The sequence below is a fragment of the Heptranchias perlo genome, chromosome 15, assembly GCF_035084215.1.
Source record: "Heptranchias perlo isolate sHepPer1 chromosome 15, sHepPer1.hap1, whole genome shotgun sequence".
NCBI classification, from domain to species: domain Eukaryota; kingdom Metazoa; phylum Chordata; class Chondrichthyes; order Hexanchiformes; family Hexanchidae; genus Heptranchias; species Heptranchias perlo.
In genome coordinates this window covers 7458486-7477040 of record NC_090339.1, presented here as the reverse complement: position 1 = coordinate 7477040, position 18555 = coordinate 7458486, and the positions used below count along the sequence as shown (strand labels likewise).

General features: G+C 44.1%; 1 protein-coding gene across 2 annotated transcripts in view; it reads right to left on the bottom strand.

Annotated features, from left to right (window-relative positions):
- Nucleotides 1–18555, bottom strand: part of LOC137332851 (sodium- and chloride-dependent neutral and basic amino acid transporter B(0+)-like) — a 117747-nt gene that overhangs the window by 90867 nt on the left and 8325 nt on the right. For both annotated transcript variants that reach the window (XM_067996805.1, XM_067996806.1), the window contains exons 3-6: nucleotides 15473–15788; nucleotides 15077–15230; nucleotides 13023–13154; nucleotides 679–846 (exon numbers count right to left, since the gene is read on the bottom strand). In XM_067996805.1, coding sequence (XP_067852906.1) covers nucleotides 679–846; nucleotides 13023–13154; nucleotides 15077–15230; nucleotides 15473–15544 — 526 coding nt within the window. In that variant the 5' untranslated portion in view covers nucleotides 15545–15788. The remainder of the gene's footprint in view (nucleotides 1–678; nucleotides 847–13022; nucleotides 13155–15076; nucleotides 15231–15472; nucleotides 15789–18555) is intronic.

Sequence of the window (18555 nt, the reverse complement as noted above, 5' to 3'; positions counted from 1 at the left end):
TCTAATACACTTAAACCATAAAGCTGACCATATTAATGTAGAAATACTGAACCATAAAAGAAGCAAAGCATGATGGAATAAGTTGACCATGTTAGCTGACCAGCTGAACACAATAGAACGCTTATGTTCGGTTCCCAGCAAAGACACACAGAAGAGCTATTGTCTGCTTATGAGATAACTGTCTGACTAGCAGAAATGAATGACCATATAGCCTTGAGACTGAGTACAAAACTGATAATAAAGACACTTTCTTAGGGGAAAGCCACTTTCCCCTAGACATTGTCTCGTGATGTTGAACAGGCATGGGAACCAAAAGGGTAGGTTCCCTAATTTTGATTGACTAACCACTTGACCAATGAGAGTGTACATGTACGCCCATATTCTATGATGGACAGACATTACTAATTGAACCGTATAAAAGTTAACCATTTCATCTGCTCAGCGAAGAGGTGGTTCCAACCATTGCTTGGACACAGCTTCCAACTTGTACAAGTTTCTTAATAAATTCTTACTTGTCTGAATTAAGTGTTTGGAGTTAATGCATTGTGTATAATAGTTAATTAAGTTTTCGACAGGCCACTGAAACAATTGTCACATTTATCTCACTTATTCAGACCAACAGAATGAAAAATGAATAGTCGGTGTCTATACGTTACTAAATAGAAGTTATCACAGTACCTTTGGGAATCCTGCTGCATGTTTCATCTGCACCCCACCAACTGAAGCAGTCTGCCCATGGCAGGGGAGATTGGAAGGAAGCAAACAAATAGTACAGGCTGTAGGCGATGACGCAGGAGTAGGCAATGTTGGCAATTATAATCACAATGACCATAGTGATTCCCACACCTTAAAGTGAATTGAGGAACAGGAGATTAGATAAGAAGCTTTTAAATTTAAATAAATTCTTTCACATGGATTGAACTGGTCGAACAAACCAATTTTGTTTTGCTGCAATTGGTCACCATGGTAATTTCTGCTGTGGTTAGCGAGACTGTCCTGAATGACCACATTTGTAGGAAATGTCACTGCCTTGAGTCACTACGGCTCAGAGACGTTAAGCTGGAGCTCGGATTAGAGACACTTCGACACATAAGGGAGGGGGTGGAATATATGTACATAATTACTATTGATATTAGGTTTGACTGGGAGAAGCAAGAGTCACAATCAAAGTTTTAAATTTAAGCATTGAAGCGATGAGAAATAAATTGACCACAGTAAAATCTGCTGGGCTGTTAATGGGTAAACCCACAAACAGTCGGAAGTTTTCATGGAAGTTTTTGGTTAAATACAAAAGCAGTACATTACTCAAAAGGCAAGAGCTCTAGTTGTGCAATTCAGCAACCATGGTCAACAAATGAGGTAAGAGACAGTATCAAGCTAAAAGAAAAGGTTTACACGAATGAAAAGTGTAAATCCAGCAGACTGGGAGAGTTATAAAAGACGACAAATGATACAATGAAAGTATGAAGATTGCAAAAAGGGAATATGAAATAAAACTTGCAAGGGTTAACAAAGCTAACAGTAAAAGTATGTATAATTATATTAAGAAAAAGGGAGTGATAAGGGGGAATGCGGGCCCAGTAAGGTCGGTGCAGATGAGCTTATAATGGAAGTGGCAGATTACTAAATGACTACTTTGCAACCGTTTTTCTTTATTCGTTTATAGGATGTGGGCGTCGCTGGCGAGGCCAGCACTTATTGCCCATTCCTATTTGCCCTTAAGAAGGTGGTGGTGAGCCGCCTTCTTGAAGCGCTGCAGTCCATGTGGTGAAGGTTCTCCCACAGTGCTGTTAGGATGGGAGTTCCAGGATTTTGACCCAGCGACGACGAAGGAACGGTGATATATTTCCAAGTCGGGATGGTATGTGACTTGGAGGGGAACGTGCAGGTGGTGTTGTTCCCATGTGCCTGCTGCCCTTGTCCTTCTAGGTGGTGGAGGTCGCGGGTTTGGGAGGTGCTGTCGAAGAAGCCTTGGCGAGTTGCTGCAGTGCATCCTGTGGATGGTACACACTGCAGCCACATTACGCCGGTGGTGAAGGGAGCGAATGTTTAGGGTGGTGGATGGGGTGCCAATCAAGCGGGCATCTTTGCCCTGGATGGTGTCGAGCTTCTTGAGTGTTGTTGGAGCTGCACTCATCCAAGCAAGTGGAGAGTATTCCAGCACACTCCTGACTTGTGCCTTGTAGATGGTGGAAAGGCTTTGGGGAGTCAGTTGAGTCACTCGCTGCAGAATACCCAGCCTCTGACCTACTCTTGTAGCCACACTATTTATATGGCTGGTCCAGTTAAGATTCTGGTGACCCCCAGGATGTTAATGGTGGGGGATTCGGCAATGCCGTTGAATGTCAAGGAGAGGTGGTTGGACTCTCTCTTGTTGGAGATGGTCATTACCTGGCATTTGTCTGGCACGAATGTTACTTGCCACTTATCAGCCCAAGCCTGGATGTTGTCCAGGTCTTGCTGCATGCATTATCTGGGGGGTTGCGAATGGAACTGAACACTGCAATCAGCAGCGAACATCCCCATTTCTGACATTTTGATGGAGGGAAGGTCATTGATGAAGCAGCTGAAGATGGTTGGGCCTCGGACACTGCCCTGAGGAACTCCTGCAGCAATGTCCTGAGGCTGAGATGATTGGCCTCCAACAACCACTACCATCTTCCTTTGTGCTAGGTATGACTCTAGCCACTGGAGAGTTTCCCCCTGATTTCCATTGACTTCAATTTTTCTAGGGCTCCTTGGTGCCACACTCGGTCAAATGATGCCTTGATGTCAAGGGCAGTCACTCTCACCTCACCTCTGGAATTCAGATCTTTTGTCCATGTTTGGACCAAGGCTGTAATGAGGTCTGCAGCAGGGTGGTCCTGGAGGAACCCAAACTGAGGATCGGTGAGCATGTTATTGGTGAGTGAGTGCCGCTTGATAGCACTGTCGATTACACCTTCCATCACTTTGCTGATGATTGAGAGTAGACTGATAGGGCGGTAATTGGCCGGATTGGATTTGTCCTGCTTTTTGTGGACAGGACATACATTTTCCACATTGTCGGGTAGATGCCAGTGTTGTAGCTGTACTGGAACAGCTTGGCTAGAGGCGCAGCTGGTTCTGGAGCACAAGTCTTCAGCACTACAGCCGGGATGTTGTCGGGGCCCATAGCCTTTGCTGTATCCAGTGCCCTCTGCCTTTTCTTAATATCACGTGGAGTGAATCGAATTGGCTGAAGACTGGCTTCTGTGATGGTGGGGATATCGGGAGGAGGCTGAGGTGGTTCATCAACTCGGCACTTCTGGCTGAAGATGGTTGCAAACGCTTCAGCCTTGTCTTTTGCAATCACTTGCTGGATTCCGCCATCATTGAGGATGGGGATGTTTGCAGAGCCTCCTCCTCCAGTCAGTTGTTTAATTGTCCACCACCATTCACGATTGGATGTGGCAGGACTGCAGAGCTTTGATCTGATCCGTTGGTTGTGGAATCGCTTGGCTCTGTCTTTTGGCATGTTGCTTCTATTGTTTAGTGTGCATGTAGTCCTGAGTTGTAGCTTCACCAGGTTGGCACCTCATTTTTAGGTACGCCTGTTGCTGCTCCTGACATGCTCTTCTACACCCCTCATTGAACCAGGGTTCATCCCCTGGCTTGTTGGTAATGGTGGAGTGAGGAATATGCCGGGCCATGAGGTTACAGATTGTGCTGGAATACAATTCTGCTGCTGCTGATGGCCCACAGCGCCTCATGGATGCCCAGTTTTGAGCTGCTTGATCTGTTCTGAATCTATTCCATTTAGCACGGAGATAGTGCCACACAACACGTTGGATGGTGTCCACAGTGCGAAGACGAGACTTGGTCTCCGCGAGGACTGTGCGGTGGTCACTCCTACCAATACTGTCATGGACAGATGCATCTGCAACAGGTAGATTGGTGAGGACCAGGTCAAGTAGGTTTTTCCCTCGTGTTGGTTAGCTCACCACCTGCCGCAGGCCCACTGTGGCAGCTATGTCCTTCAGGGCTCAGCCAGCTCAGTCAGTAGTGGTGCTACCGAGCCACTCTTGGTTATGGGCATTGAAATTCCCCACCCAGAGTACATTCTGTGCCCTTGCTACCCTCAGTGCTTCCTCCAAGTGGTGCTCAACATGGAGGAGGACTGATTCATAAGCTGAGGGAGGGCGGTAGGTGGTAATCAGCAGGAGGTTTCCTTGCCCATGTTTGCCCTGATGCCATGAGATTTCATGGGAGTCAATGTTGAGGACTCCCAGGGCCACTCCCTCCTGACTGTATATCACTGTACCGCCACCTCTGGTGGGTCTGTCCTGCTGGTGGGACAGGACATACCCAGGGATGCTGATGGGAAGAGTCTGGGACGTTGGCTGAAAGGTATGATTCTGTGAGTATGGCTATGTCAGGCTGTTGCTAGTCTGTGGGACAGCTCTCCCAATTTTGGCACAAGTCCCCAGATGTTAGTGAGGAGGATTTTGCAGGGTTGACTGGGCTTGGTTTGCCTTCGTCATGTCCGGTGCCTAGTTGTCTGATGCAAGGTGGTCCGTCTGGTTTTATTCACAATATAGAAAGAGGACAAAATACCAGAGGTACAACGGAACCTAAAATAAATCATGATGTGGAGATGCCGGTGATGGACTGGGGTTGACAATTGTAAACAATTTTACAACACCAAGTTATAGTCCAGCAATTTTATTTTAAAATAAAATTTTATTTTAAAATAAAATTTTATTTTAAAATAAAATTTTATTTTAAAATAAAATTTTCACACTCACCAATTTTATTTTAAAATAAAATTGCTGGACTATAACTTGGTGTTGTAAAATTGTTTACTAAAATAAATCAAGTGGAGGAACTTAATTGGATTTAATATAAGTTAAAAAATGGTAATGGAGAACAAATGGGAGTTAAAACAGACAAATATTCAGGACCTGATGCGTTTCACCCTGGAGAATTAAAAGAAACAGGTGGGGAAATTGCAGATGTGTTCGTCATAATTTTCCAAAACTCACTAGGTTCGGGAATTGTGCCTTTGGATTGCAAATATCATTTCATTATTTAAGACAGGAGGGAGAAACCTGGGGGAGAATTTTAACCCCTAAGAGTGGGTGCGTTTGGGGTCGGGGGGGTGGGGGGGGTAGTTAAAATATTTGATTTTTGGAGTGAAACCGCAACCCACTTCCGGGTTTAAAGGTGGCACGTTTGAATTGTTTGAGTAATCTATTCGCCACCGTTGGGACCTTAATTAGTTCAGGCAGGCGGGTATTTATAGTTTCAATTCATATCCTTGTGAGACATTAAGTAGCTCTTTTTAAATTGAATTTGACTCAACTTTAAATTTAACGCCTCCAGCACAGGTTTCCCGGGGCTCAAGAATCTCGCCAGTGAAAAATTGTTTGTGGGACAGGAGGTGCAGGAGTGTTTCCAACAATCTTACCTGCCGTGAGCGGTCTTCCACGATTGGCCGACCCCCTCTGATGCTCGAAACCCCCCGTTGTCCGAGACGTTGTGCGAGACCCCCCAGTGTCCAAGACCACCCTCCCCAATCCTCTTCCCAGTTTCCCCCACTGATCTTCTCCCCCCTCCCTGATGATCTTCGTGGCCCCCCCCCCCCCCGACCCCCAATTTTCTCCCCAGCCCTACCCCCCCCGATCTTCTCCCTGGCCACCCCTGATTTGCTCCACAGCCCGCGATCTTCTTCCTGCACCACCCCCCCACCCCCCCGGTCATCTACCCGCCACCCCCCCCGATCTACTCCCTGGCCCCCACCCCATGTCTTCCTCAGCCCGCGATCTGCTCCCCGCAACTGCCCCCCACCCCTGTTCTCCACGCCCCACGATCTCTCCCTCCCCCCCTCCCTCCTCTCTGATCCCCGGCTGTGGCATTATCCTATCCACAGGCCTTCCCACCCTTCAGCCAACCAGCCTCTCAATCTGGCTGGCTGCCGGGTGCAAAACCGGGAAGTCAAATTTTTACCCTTCGATTAAGTTGCAATTGCAGATTACGACCCGCCAACTTCACTTCTCGGTTTCGCGACCGAAAAACATTCCCCCGCTCTCTTCTAAGCTCCATGTTAAAATCCAGGCCCTGGAAACTAAAGAACTGTCAGTTTAGTATTAGATGTGGGGAAATTAGCGGAATCTATTATCAGGGACAGAGTGACTGAAATTTGAACAAGTATGAGCTGATCAGAGAGTCAGCATGGATTTGTGAAGGTAGGTCATTGTCTGACCAATCTAGTTGAATTTTTTGAGAAGCTCACCAACATGGTGGATAGGGGAATGTCTGTGAATGTTGTCTATATGGACTTCCAGAAGGCATTTGATAAGGTTCCGCATAAGAGATTATTAGCAAAAATAAAAGCACACAGAATTGGAGGTGACCTTGTGACATAGGTTAGTAATTGGCTAGGAAGTTCGAGACAGAGTAGGGGATAAAGGGAATATATTCTGATTGGTGTGATGTGACAAGTGATATTATACAGGGATCTGTACTGGTGCCTCAGCTTTTCACTGTGTATATCAAAGAATTGGATGAAGGAATGGAGAGCTGTATATCCAAGTTTGCAGATGCCACTAAGTTAGGAGCAACAGTAAGTTGTGTTGATGGTTGTAGGAAGTTACAAAGAGACATAGACAGATTAAGTGAGTGGGCAAAACTGTGGCAGATAGAGTTGAATGTGGGCAAATGTGAGGTCATCTAATTTGGATCCAAAAAAAACAGATTGGGAGATTTGCTTAATAGCGAGATACTAGGAACTATGGAGGAGCAAAGGGATTTGGGCGCCCATGAACACAAATCACCAAAAGCTAGTGCACAGGTACAAAGTGTATGAGCTGGAGTATAAACAACAAATAGAATAAATTACAGATGCAAATTCAACTTAGAGGACACGACATGGTAGCCATTACTGAGACTTGGCTGCAAGACGGTTAGGACTGGAACTGAATATACCAGGTTATAAGGTCTACAGGAAGGATAGGGAAATTGGTAGAGGGGGAAGCGTAGCTTTAGTCATTAAGGATGAAATTACGTCAATGATAAGAGAGGATATAATGAGAGGTAAGCAGGCAATGTAGACTTTATGGGTAGAATTAAGAAATAGAAAAGGGTTTAAGACTGTAGTGGGAGTTGTGTATCGGCCCCCCGGTAGCAACTGTGTAGTGACAGAATGTATAACTTCAGAGGTTAGACAAGCATGTAGCAAAGACAGAGTGGTTTTAATGGGGGATATTAACTTTCATATGGATGGGGATAAGCAGACGTGGTCATGTCAGAAAGGTAATGAATTCTTGAGTGTGTTCAGGATGGCTTTCTGCAACAATGTGTTCTAGAACCAACAAGGGGGCAGGCCATATTAGATTTGTAATGAGTAATGAGCCAGATTTAGTTAACAGCCTAACGGTGCATGAATATTTATCTAATAGCGATCATAATATGATTGAGTTCAATGTTGTGTTTGAAATGGAGAAACCCGTAACAGCTGCTAAGATTCTGAATTTAGGTAAGGCTAACTTCAATGGGATTTTTGTTTTTTATTCATTCATGAGGTGTGGGCATCGCTGGCAAGGCCAGCATTCATTGCCCATTCCTAATTGCCCTTGAGAAGGTGGTGGTGAGCTGCCTACTTGAACCGCTGCAGTTCGTGTGTTGAAGGTACTCCCACAATGCTGTTAGGTAGGGAGTTCCAGGATTTTGACCCAGTGACAATGAAGGAATGGCGATATATTTCCAAGTCAGGATGGAGTGTGACTTGGAGGGGAACGTGCCGATGGTGGTGTTCCCATGCACCTGCTGCACTTGACCTTCCAGGTGGCAAAGGTTGCAGGTTTGGGAGGTGTTGTCGAAGAAGCCTTGGCGAGTTGCTGCAGTGCACCTTGTAGATGGTACACACTGCAGCTACGGTGTGCCGGTGGTGGAGGGAGTGAATGTTTAAGGTGGTGGATGGGGTGCCAATCAGACAGTGAGACAGAGACTGTCCAAAGTAAACTGTGCAAATCTGTTAATAGGTAAAATGACAGAAGATCAGTGGGAGGTGTTCAAAAAAGAATTTAACGTGATATACCCCTAGTTTATACCCCTAAGGGGCAAGAGCTCTACTTGTCAACAAAAACAGCCATGGACGACAAAAAGAGGAAAGGAACAATATAAAACTAAAAGAAAAAGCATACAACAATGAAAAATACAGCACGGATCCTGGCGACTGGGAGAGATACAAAGAACAGCAAAGAGTGACAAAACAGAGTAAGAACTACAAAAAGGGAGTATGAAAAAAACTTGCAAGGGATATCGAAATCAACACAAAATACTTTAACAATTATATTAGGAAAAAGAGCGTGGTCAAGAGCAATGTGAACCCCTTAAAAACTGATAATGGTGATATTATAAATGAAAATAAGGAAATGGCAGATATGTTAAATAATTACTTTGTGTCAGTATTTATAATAGAGGAAGAGGATAGCATGCTGGACACCCCAAGGAAACTAATTTTGAATCAGGTACAGGGACTCACCAAAATTAACGTAAGCAAATTAACTGTATGAAGAAAATAATGGCACTAAAAAGAGTGAGAAATCCCTAAGACCAGATGATTTCCATCCCAGAGTTTTGAAGTAAGTAGGTAAGAATATTGCAGAAGCCCTAACTATAATCTTCCAAAGTTCTCTCGATTCAGGAACCGTTCCTTTTATTTGGAAAATTTCACATATCGCTCTGCTATTTAAGAAAGGCGAGAGAGGGAAACCAGGGAATTATAGACCAATTCGTCTAACATTTGTTGTTGGGAAATTACTAGAGTCTATAAGTAAGGATAGAGTGACTGAACACCTTGAAAATTTTCAGCTGATCAGAGAGCCAGGATAGATTTGTAAAGGATAGGTCATGCCTGACGAATCTGATTGAATTTTTTGAAGAGGTGACTAAAATAGTGGACAGGGAAATGTCTATGGATGTTGTTTATATGGACTTCCAGAAGGCATTCGATAAAGTCCCTCATAAGAGACTGTTAGCTAAAGTTGAAGCTCATGGAATTGAGGGAAAATTATTGACCTGATTAGGAAGTTGGCTGAGTGGCAGGAGAGAGAGAGTAGGGATAATGGGCAGGTATTCAAATTGGCAGGATGTGACTAATGGTGTCCCACAAGGATCTTTGTCGGGGCCTCAACTATTCACTGTATTTATTAATGACTTAGATGATCGGATAGAGAGCCACATATCCAAGTTTGCTGATGACACAAATATAGACATCATTGTAAGCAGTGTAGATGGAAGCATCAAATTATAGAGAGATATTAATGGATTAAGTGGGTGGGCAAAACTGTGGCAAATGGATTTCAATGTAGTCAAATGTGAGGTCATCCACTTTGGACCTAAAAAGGATAGATCAGAATACTTTCTAAATGGTGAAAAGCTCAAAACAGTGGGGTCCATGTACATAGATCATTAAAATGTCATGGACAGGTACAGAAAATAATCAAAAAGGCTAATGGAATGCTGGCCTTTATATCTAGAGGACGAGAATACAAGGGGGTAGAAGTTATGCTACAGCTATACAAAACCCTGGTTAGACCACACCTGGAGTACTGTGTTCAGCTCTGGGCACCACATCTTAGGAAGGATATATTGAGTTTGGAAGGAGTGCAGTGTGTATTACTAGAATGATATTTGGACTCCAAGGGTTAAATTATGAGGAGAGATTACACAAACTAGGGTTGTATTCCCTGGAATTTAGAAGATTAAAGGGTGATTTGATTGAAGTCTTCAGGATATTATGGGGAACTGATAGATACAACAGTAAACATACTTAAGTTACATGCTGGGTTTTTGTCTTTGAAAAGTGCATAGAGAGAAACTATTTCCACTGGTTGGGGGGGTCTAGGACTAGAGGACATAGCCTAAAAGTTAGAGAAAGGACTTTCAGGAGTGAAGTTAGGAAACAGGGTGGTAGAAGTTTGGAACTCTCTTACGCAAACGGCAGTTGATGTTAGCTCAATTGTTAATTTTAAATCTGAGCTTGATAGACCTTTGCCTACCAAAGGTATTAAGGGATAAGGGGCTACGGCGGGTATAAGGAGTTTGGTCACAGATCAGCCATGATCTCACTGAATGGCGGAACAGGCTCGAGGGGCTAAATGACTTACTCCTGTTCCTATGTTCCTAAAATGTAATCAAAAAGGCGAATGGAATGTTGGCCTTTATCTCAAGAGGGCTGGAATACAAAGGGGGAAATTACGGGGTTAAAAATTCAAAAATGGGAAACCTGACCCCAACCCGCCTCCAACTTCTGGTTTTCACAGAAGCGGTTTGGGGGGCGGGCAACTAATCCAGTCTCCAGAGGCAGGTCCATTATATAAATATTTTATTGAAATATGTCACAAATTTTAGCTCTGTTTTAATTTTAATGGCTGCGGGCCGGGTTTCCCAGGTCTCGGGAATTCTGACAGCTGGAGGGAGGCTAGAACAATCGGATCAACAGAAAAGTGCCTTTCCAGCACTGCTTGTGGGCCAGGAGGGGCAAGAGTGCTTTCTGCCAGCCCATCCAAGCAAACCTGCTTCCCTCCCAGCGATCAGCTGCCCCACCCCATTGGTGATCGGACTCCTGTGATCGGATCCCCCCTCCCCACGATCGGACCCCCACGATCACCACCCTCTCCCTCCACACAAGGATACCCACAACCCCCCCCCACCCCCCAAATCGCCTCCTGGCCCGTGATGTCCTCTCCAAACCCCTCCCCCCACCCGACGTCTTCCACAGCCCGCCATCTTCTCCCTGCCAGCTATCCACGGCCCTCTCCAGACCCTCACCCAATCTAGCCACCCCTCCCCTCCATGTCCCCTCCGACCCACGATCTCGCCCTCCCGCCTCTCTGTTCCCCAGCTGCGGCCTTCCCACCCGACAGCCTCTCAATCTGGCTGGCTGTGGCCGGGAATTTGAGTCAAAGAATTTAAATGAGGTCCTGCAGTTAAATCCGGCAGAACCTCCGGGAAACCCGCATTTCCGGGTATCCTGGCCGCTACATCTTCCCCCACTCCCTCCCCGCCTTCCGCAAATACCGGGGCCAATGCTTCAGTTGTACAGAACCTTGGTCAGACCCCATCTGGAGTACTGCATTCAGTTTGGACCCACTCCTCAGGAAGGATATATTGGCCTTGGAGGTAGTGTCATGCATATTTATCAGAATAATGCCAGAGCTTAAAGGGTTAAATTATGAAGACTGGTTGTATAAACTTGGCTAGTGTTCCCTTGAGTTTAGAAGCTCGTGGGGTAGATGCAGAGAAACAGTTTCCTCTGCGTGGGAATCCATAACGAGAGGGCATAATCTTAAAATTAGAGCTAGGTCAATCCTGAGTGAAATCAAGAAGCAATTATTCACACAAAGGGTAGTGGAAATCTGGAATTATCTCCCCAAAAGGCTGTGGATGCTAGGTGAATTAAAATGTTCAAGACGGAGATGGATAGATTTTTATTAGGTAAGGAGAACAAGGAATATGAAGCAAAGACGAAGTTGAGGTACAGATCAGCCATGATCTAATTGAATGGTGGAACAGGCTCGAGAGACTGAATAGTCCACTCCTGTTCCTATGTTCCTCGGAAAAAGAGGGCGGATTAATAATTACCGCAGGATGAAGGCATCATGGCAGCTACCAGGAAACCTGGCACAGACCTTCATGATGTGCTGTATGTCATCACAAATCAGCTGGACCTTCAGGCAGTGAAATGCCTTTGTTCCTATGTTTCTATCTTATTTGTGTGTCCAGGATTCTCTAGAAGCTGCACTTTAATGACAAGCAATTTATTGCAAATTGTTATGCTTTTAAATATATAAATGTCTAAGTCTTGAGTCCATTCCACTTTGGATGTCACACTCTGTTACATATGCAAAAAAGCTTGATAAATATAAATATAATATATTTCCTGCTGTTTTTTCTGACCTTAACGAGAAGCCAGGTATTTACAACTAGCTGCCAATCTAGAGACTAGCTGCACTGTTGAGCTATGTGTGATTTTGTTTTCTTTTTAATTCTAAGTAGCATACCAGCTTCCATTCTTTCTCTCAAAATTCTCTTCATTTGTTTTAATTTTTCATCATGCTTCTCATTCCAGAGGCACACCACTGCACTAAGAGAGACTGAATTCCCTCCTCCACTTTATATCAATGGAAAGTATTTATCCACATCCTTCAATCCCTTTTAATAACCTGATTACATCTCAATTGCTGCATCTAAATTAAACCAATAACATTCAGTAGTAGCACTCTTATCTCTGAGTCAGAAGGTTGTGATTTCAATTCCCACTCCAGAGACTCGAGCACATAATCCAAGTTGACACTTCAGTGCAGTACTGAGGGAGCACTGCATTGATGGAGGTGCCGTATTTTGGATGAGATGCTAAACCAAGCCTCCATCTGCCCGGTCAGGTGGTCGTAAAAGATCCCATGGCACTATTCAAAGAATAGCAGGAAAGTTTATCCCAGTATCTTGGACAATATCTATTCATCAACCAACATCATTAAAAAAAATTATTTGGCAATTATCTCATTGCTGTTTGTTGAACCTGCTGTGCACAAATTGGCTGCTGAATTTCCCTACATCACAACAGTGACTATACTTCAAATGTACTGCAATGGCTGTGAGTTGCTTTGGGATGTCCTGAGGTCATGAAAGCCACTATATAAATGCAAGTTGTTTCTTTCTTCTAAAATAATCTCAATTAATCAACATCTCTTTTAGAAAAATGAAAATGAAACTGTTAATAACTGAATGACAGATAGAGAGTTCTTCAGGTATTGGGTCTAATATCTGACTAAATTTGAAACGAGGAAAGAAAACATTTCGCTCGCTGTGTCTGTCTCTTCACTGTCTGTATCTGTCTTTGTAAAAGTGTACGACAAATCAGATTGTAAACAGTACTTCAGCAAGTCTGGCTTAAACCACCATCTGATAAGGAAAATATAACCAGTATATCAATATGAATTATACACTATTACTCATTTAAACTGTTGCCGAGCTTGTGTTGCTAAATAAACACTCACCTTGTAGCATTGGCACGGCTTTCCACACTGCAATAGGTCCAAGGCTGGCAAACTGGCCAAAGGAAGATTCCAAGAAAAACATTGGCATCCCAGCAAGTGCCAGCATGAGTGTGTAGGGAATAAGAAATGCACCTGGAAAAAATAGTAAAAGACTTCGATGCATAACTTGGCGGAGTTAAAGCAGGCATTCGAGCTGAACCCACACCCTGCCAGGCAGGTTGGGTGAAAAATGGCACATGATGTGACTGTACATCAATATATGGGAGATCTTCAGCTCTCAGTTGCAGTTCAGAAAGTTCAGTAAAGAATGAGTGTACCAGGGAAATTCCCACCTTGTAAAATTCACTCTGTAACTGAATCAAAATACTTTCTGTCTCTTTAATTAAAGATATTGAGCAATCATGTTATGATATTTTTACACTTTTGTTCTTGGTTTCCATCAATCCAGTTTTGTGGGGTTCTGCAGAGCACCTGGTATGAGCAAGTATGACTCCAACTTATTAACCTGACCCCAGAGCCTGAAAGGGGTGATGGATAACCGATAATTTCAGATATTGTGCACTAAATCTGCCTGATGTGTACTGATTCTGCCTGATGTGTACTGATTCTGCATTTTAAAAGACATTCAAAAGTAATAAATCATCAGTTCTACACATTTGCCAAGGCTCATTCATTTTGGTTTCAAAATATCATCTATTTGATGTATCTCACTCTTAGCTATAGCTATAAACTATCACATTGCCAATGTCACCCACATCCCAAGAAAAAAGATTTTATAAATAGCCAACAGTTTAAAGCTGTGAGATTCAATTCTTCGTTCCTTATATCAGCAATGTTCAACCTTTTATTATTTACTTAGTACAATAAAGGGTTCCCTAGTTCATTGAATTTAATATTCTTTATAAATCAATGAATTGTTCCCTTTATTTCTGCTTTCTCTCCCCTGTATTTTGGATACTCTTCACAGTCTTTATTAATGACCTGGACAATGGTATTGGGAGTACAATACATAAGTTTGCAGATGTGCAAAATCTGTCCAAGGGTTAAAACGGTACAGGAGTGCAATCAAATCCAAAAAGATTTAGATGTGCTTGGGGTGTTGGCCACATATTGGCAGATGGTGTTTAGTTTAGATAAATGTACTGTCATACATGTTGGTGGGGCCAACACAGAATACACGTATCATTTGCAGGGAACAATAATGAGAGGTTGAGCGACAAAAAGATCTTGGTGGTATTGTGCACAGATTACTAAAGGTTTATGACCAATGTAGAGAAAGCTAACAAGATATTGGATTGTATTAATAGAACCATTCAGTATAAATCAAAGGACACCATTTTGACATTATACAGGTCGCTGATCAGACCGCATCGAGAGTACTGTGCCTAGTTTTGGTCCCCCCACATGGTGGGTGATCGAGCAGCCTTGGATCGGTCCAGAGGAGAGCTACAAGAATCTTTCCTAGCTTACTGAACCTCAGCTACTCAGATAGGCTCAAGGACCTCAGTCTATTTACTTTAGATCAGCATTTGATAGATTATTCCAGTTTAACAGGTTGGTGAGGACCGGGGGACACGAATTTAAACTATGGAAGAGTACGAATAGACTGGATGTTAGGCAGTTCTTCTTTTCCCAGAGAGTTGTGAGCCACTGGAATACATTGCCAGCTGGTGGAGTGGGTGCTGACACTCAACATGCCTTCAAGAGGAGCTGGACCAGTTCCTGACTTGGGCGGAGATCACATCATATAGAAGGCAAGTGTCCTTTTAGATAAAACTTGGTCCATGTGATTTCCCAGACTGGTTTTGATCGCCTGAGGGGGTCAGAGAGGAATTTTACAGAGTATTTTTTCCCTTATTGGCCCTGGGTATTTTCTGTTTTTTTGCCTCTCCTAGGAGATTACATAGCTGCAGGGGTGGTGTGAGGGAGGGAGGTTGGGGGAGGGAAGAAGTGTTTAGCCATGATGTCCGGCCACCATGGTGTGCGGCAGGCTTGGTGGACCAGCTGGTCTTTTCCTAACCGTCAATTTTGTATGTTCATATTCACTACAGTACCTCCTCCATTTCTGTAAGCCAGGAAAGGGAATCGCCAGACATTGCCCAGACCCACAGCACAGCCGATCACTGAGAGCAAGTAGTCAGTCTTCGAGGACCAGTTGCCTCGCTCCACATTCTCATCACTTTCACCTACATGTTCATGGATGGGAGCCTGGAGGAAAGAGAGGAAATGACCGACTCAGAAGTTAGACTTTGTCAGTCTAGAACGCAAGCAAAAAGTACAGTTTTCACCCATTACGGAAACACTGTTCTCCATTTAGCAGCAACCGGTTGGTAGTTTGGAAACATCCTGAAACCCACAGAGAGCCTCTGCAGTTCACAAATAAAATCCCCAAATCAGCACCTCTGAGGGTTTTACATGAGTTTACTGTCATGTTTTGGTAAAATACTCACCATGTCCTTTGGCGGTTGTGTTTGGTGGTCATTCCGTGAGAACCCAGATGAAGTCAACTGTCCCTTGTTCATTTTTGGACAATGATGAACGATTCTTCCACTTGGTCAGGAATTGGATGTGAACCTTGAGAAGGACACTTTTGTCCAAAAGTCTTCGAACTTTGTACTGCTCCGGGACTCTTGTTAATGATTAATAAGCTCCACACCAGGCAATGACTATTCCACAGTCAGAAGCTAGTCCCTTACACTATTTAAAAGGGGTCTAGCTCTGTTTACTTAGGGTCTGGTGATACCTATGTTCCAAGAGTATTTCTGGCTGTTAAGTAATCAATGTACAGATTAAACATTCTTTTTTCAGGTTATTTGTATTAATTTCAGAACACTCAGTACCAAAGTGCAGTGATACGGCATCTATGGGTTGCTCAACAGTTGCATTTTTAAAGGGGACAGCACCAAGTGCACCAATCAGGAGCTCAGGCAAAGCAAAACTCTGCACGTGTTTATTTAAAAATGGGGCAGTTTGTTCTAATGGCAGAAACTTAAAGGGAATCCACTGGTGCCTGAGTAAATTTTACATTTTTAAATTATAGTTTGAATATTTGGCTTTGCACCAGTTGGACTGAGACTACCTGTTCCAGGTGGTCTCACATCCAATACGAAATGACGGAATTACATCAGTTCATCTGCACCTGTGGGGTTTATGTTACAGACATACAGGATGTGCAGTGTAGCTACAGTTTTTGCATTAAAGGGGTCCTGGAACCAAATGTCCTTAACACTATCAGCTAGAAATTACTGTTGGTAATATTAGCAGACAGACGATTAACAAGTTCATATAAGGTTCCTCCAATTGCTCTATTAGTAAAGGTGTTAACCCTTTAAAATTAACAGGTTCATGCCTCCATTAAAACACCGGCAATACGAAAGTGACCTGAATATGTTAAATGTTAATTCACTAATATCACCAACAGTAATTGGTAACCTAATGTGTGAGGGATTGTGCGTTTAATGAAGATATTTAATTGGGTATAACAGAGATCAGAATTATTGTTACAATCCTCTTCTCCGGGGAGGAAAATCTGGCCTTTGGAGATGTTTTTCTTTCACTGAGCCATTACTGAAAAGTTTTGTGCTTTCCACAGCTGGACTTTTTGGCCACATGTTTAGCAGCCAGCAGCGAGACCAGTATTTGAACCTATGCTCAATGGATGAGAAGCCCAACGTATAAAACACTTGGTCACCTTGTCATAAAGGCTCAAATTTTGGAGCTGGTTTTTATATATTCAAATAGCAATTTAAAAAAAAAAATCACTCCAATCTCCAAAATGCACCAGGGGACCAAGAGAACTGAAGAAACAAGAAAAATTATTTTCAACTTAATATATTAGGGTTAATATGACATCAGTAAACACTCCTGTGGTTTGAGAAGTTTTCTCACAATAGAGTGCTTTTGTCAACATCACAGATGTAAACTTGCAACCCCACTCACCCCCAGTTTTCCAGTCTTTCCTCATAACTCAATCTTTTGATGCCAGGGATTAGCCTCGTGGCTCTTCTCTGCACTGCATCTATGGCTTGAATTCTGTCCCTTCTGTTTTGGTGACCAAACCTGAACACGGGACTCAAGGAGCGATCCCACCAGGGCACAGTCCCATTGTTAGTTAAAAAATCCTCCGACTTTTTTTTTCTTCGTTCGTGGGATGTGGGCATCACTGGCGAGTATTTATTGCCCATCCCGAATTGCCCTTGAGAAGGTGGTGGTCAGCCTCCTTCTTGAACCGCTGCAGTCCGTGAGGTGAAGGTTCTCCCACAGTGCTGTTAGGAAGGGAGTTCCAGGGTTTTGACACAGCGACGATTAGGAACGTCGATATATTTCCAAGTCGGGCTGGTGTGTAACTTGGAGGGGAACGTGCAGGTGGTGGTGTTCCCATGTGCCTGCTGCTCTTGTCTTTCTAGGTGATAGAGGTCGCGGGTTTGGGAGGTGCTGTCGAAGAAGCCTTGGCGAGTTGCTGCAGTGCATCCTGTGGATGGTACACACTGCAGCCACAGTGCGCCAGTGGTGAAGGGAGTGAATGTTTAGGGTGGTGGATGGGGTGCCAATCAAGTGGGTTGCTTTGTCCTGGATGGTGTCTAGCTTCTTGAGTGTTGTTGGAGCTGCACTCATCCAGGCAAGCGGAGAGTATTCCAGCACACTCCTGACTTGTGCCTTGTAGATGGTGGAAAGGCTTTGGGGAGTCAGGAGGTGAGTCACTCACCGCAGAATACCCAGCCTCTGACCTGCTCTTGTAGCCACAGTATTTATATGACTGGTCCAATTAAGTTTCTGGTCAATGGTTACCCACAGGATATTGATGGTGGGGGATTTGGCAATGGTAATGCTGTTGAATGTCAAGGAGAGGTGGTTAGAATCTCTCTTGTTGGAGATGGTCATTGCCTGGCACTTGTCTGGCACGAATATTACTTGCCACATATCAGCCCAAGCCTGGATGTTGTCCAGGTCTTGCTGCATGCGGGAACTGACTGCTTCATTATTGAGGGGTTGTGAATGGAACTGAACACTGTGCAATCATCAGTGAACATCCCCATTTCTGACCTTAAGATGGAGGGAAAGTCATTGATGAAGCAGATGAAGATGGTTGGGCCTCGGACACTGCCCTGAGGAACTCCTGCAGCAATGTCCTGGGGCTGAGATGATTGGCCTCCAACAACCACTACCATCTTTCTTTGTGCTTGGTATGACTCCAGCCACTGGAGAGTTTTCCCCCTGATTCCCATTGACTTCAATTTTACTAGGGCTCCTTGGTGCCACACTCGGTCAAATGCTGCCTTGATGTCAAGGGCAGTCACTCTCACCTCACCTCTGGAATTCAGATCTTTTGTCCATGTTTGGACCAAGGCTGTAATGAGGTTAGGAGCTGAGTGGTCTTGGCGGAACCCAAACTGAGCATCGGTGAGCAGGTTATTGGTGAGTAAGTGCCGCTTGATAGCACTGTCGACGACACCTTCCATCACTTTGCTGATGATTGAGAGTAGACTGATGGGGCGGTAATTCTGCATTTATTTGTTCGGATTGGATTTGTCCT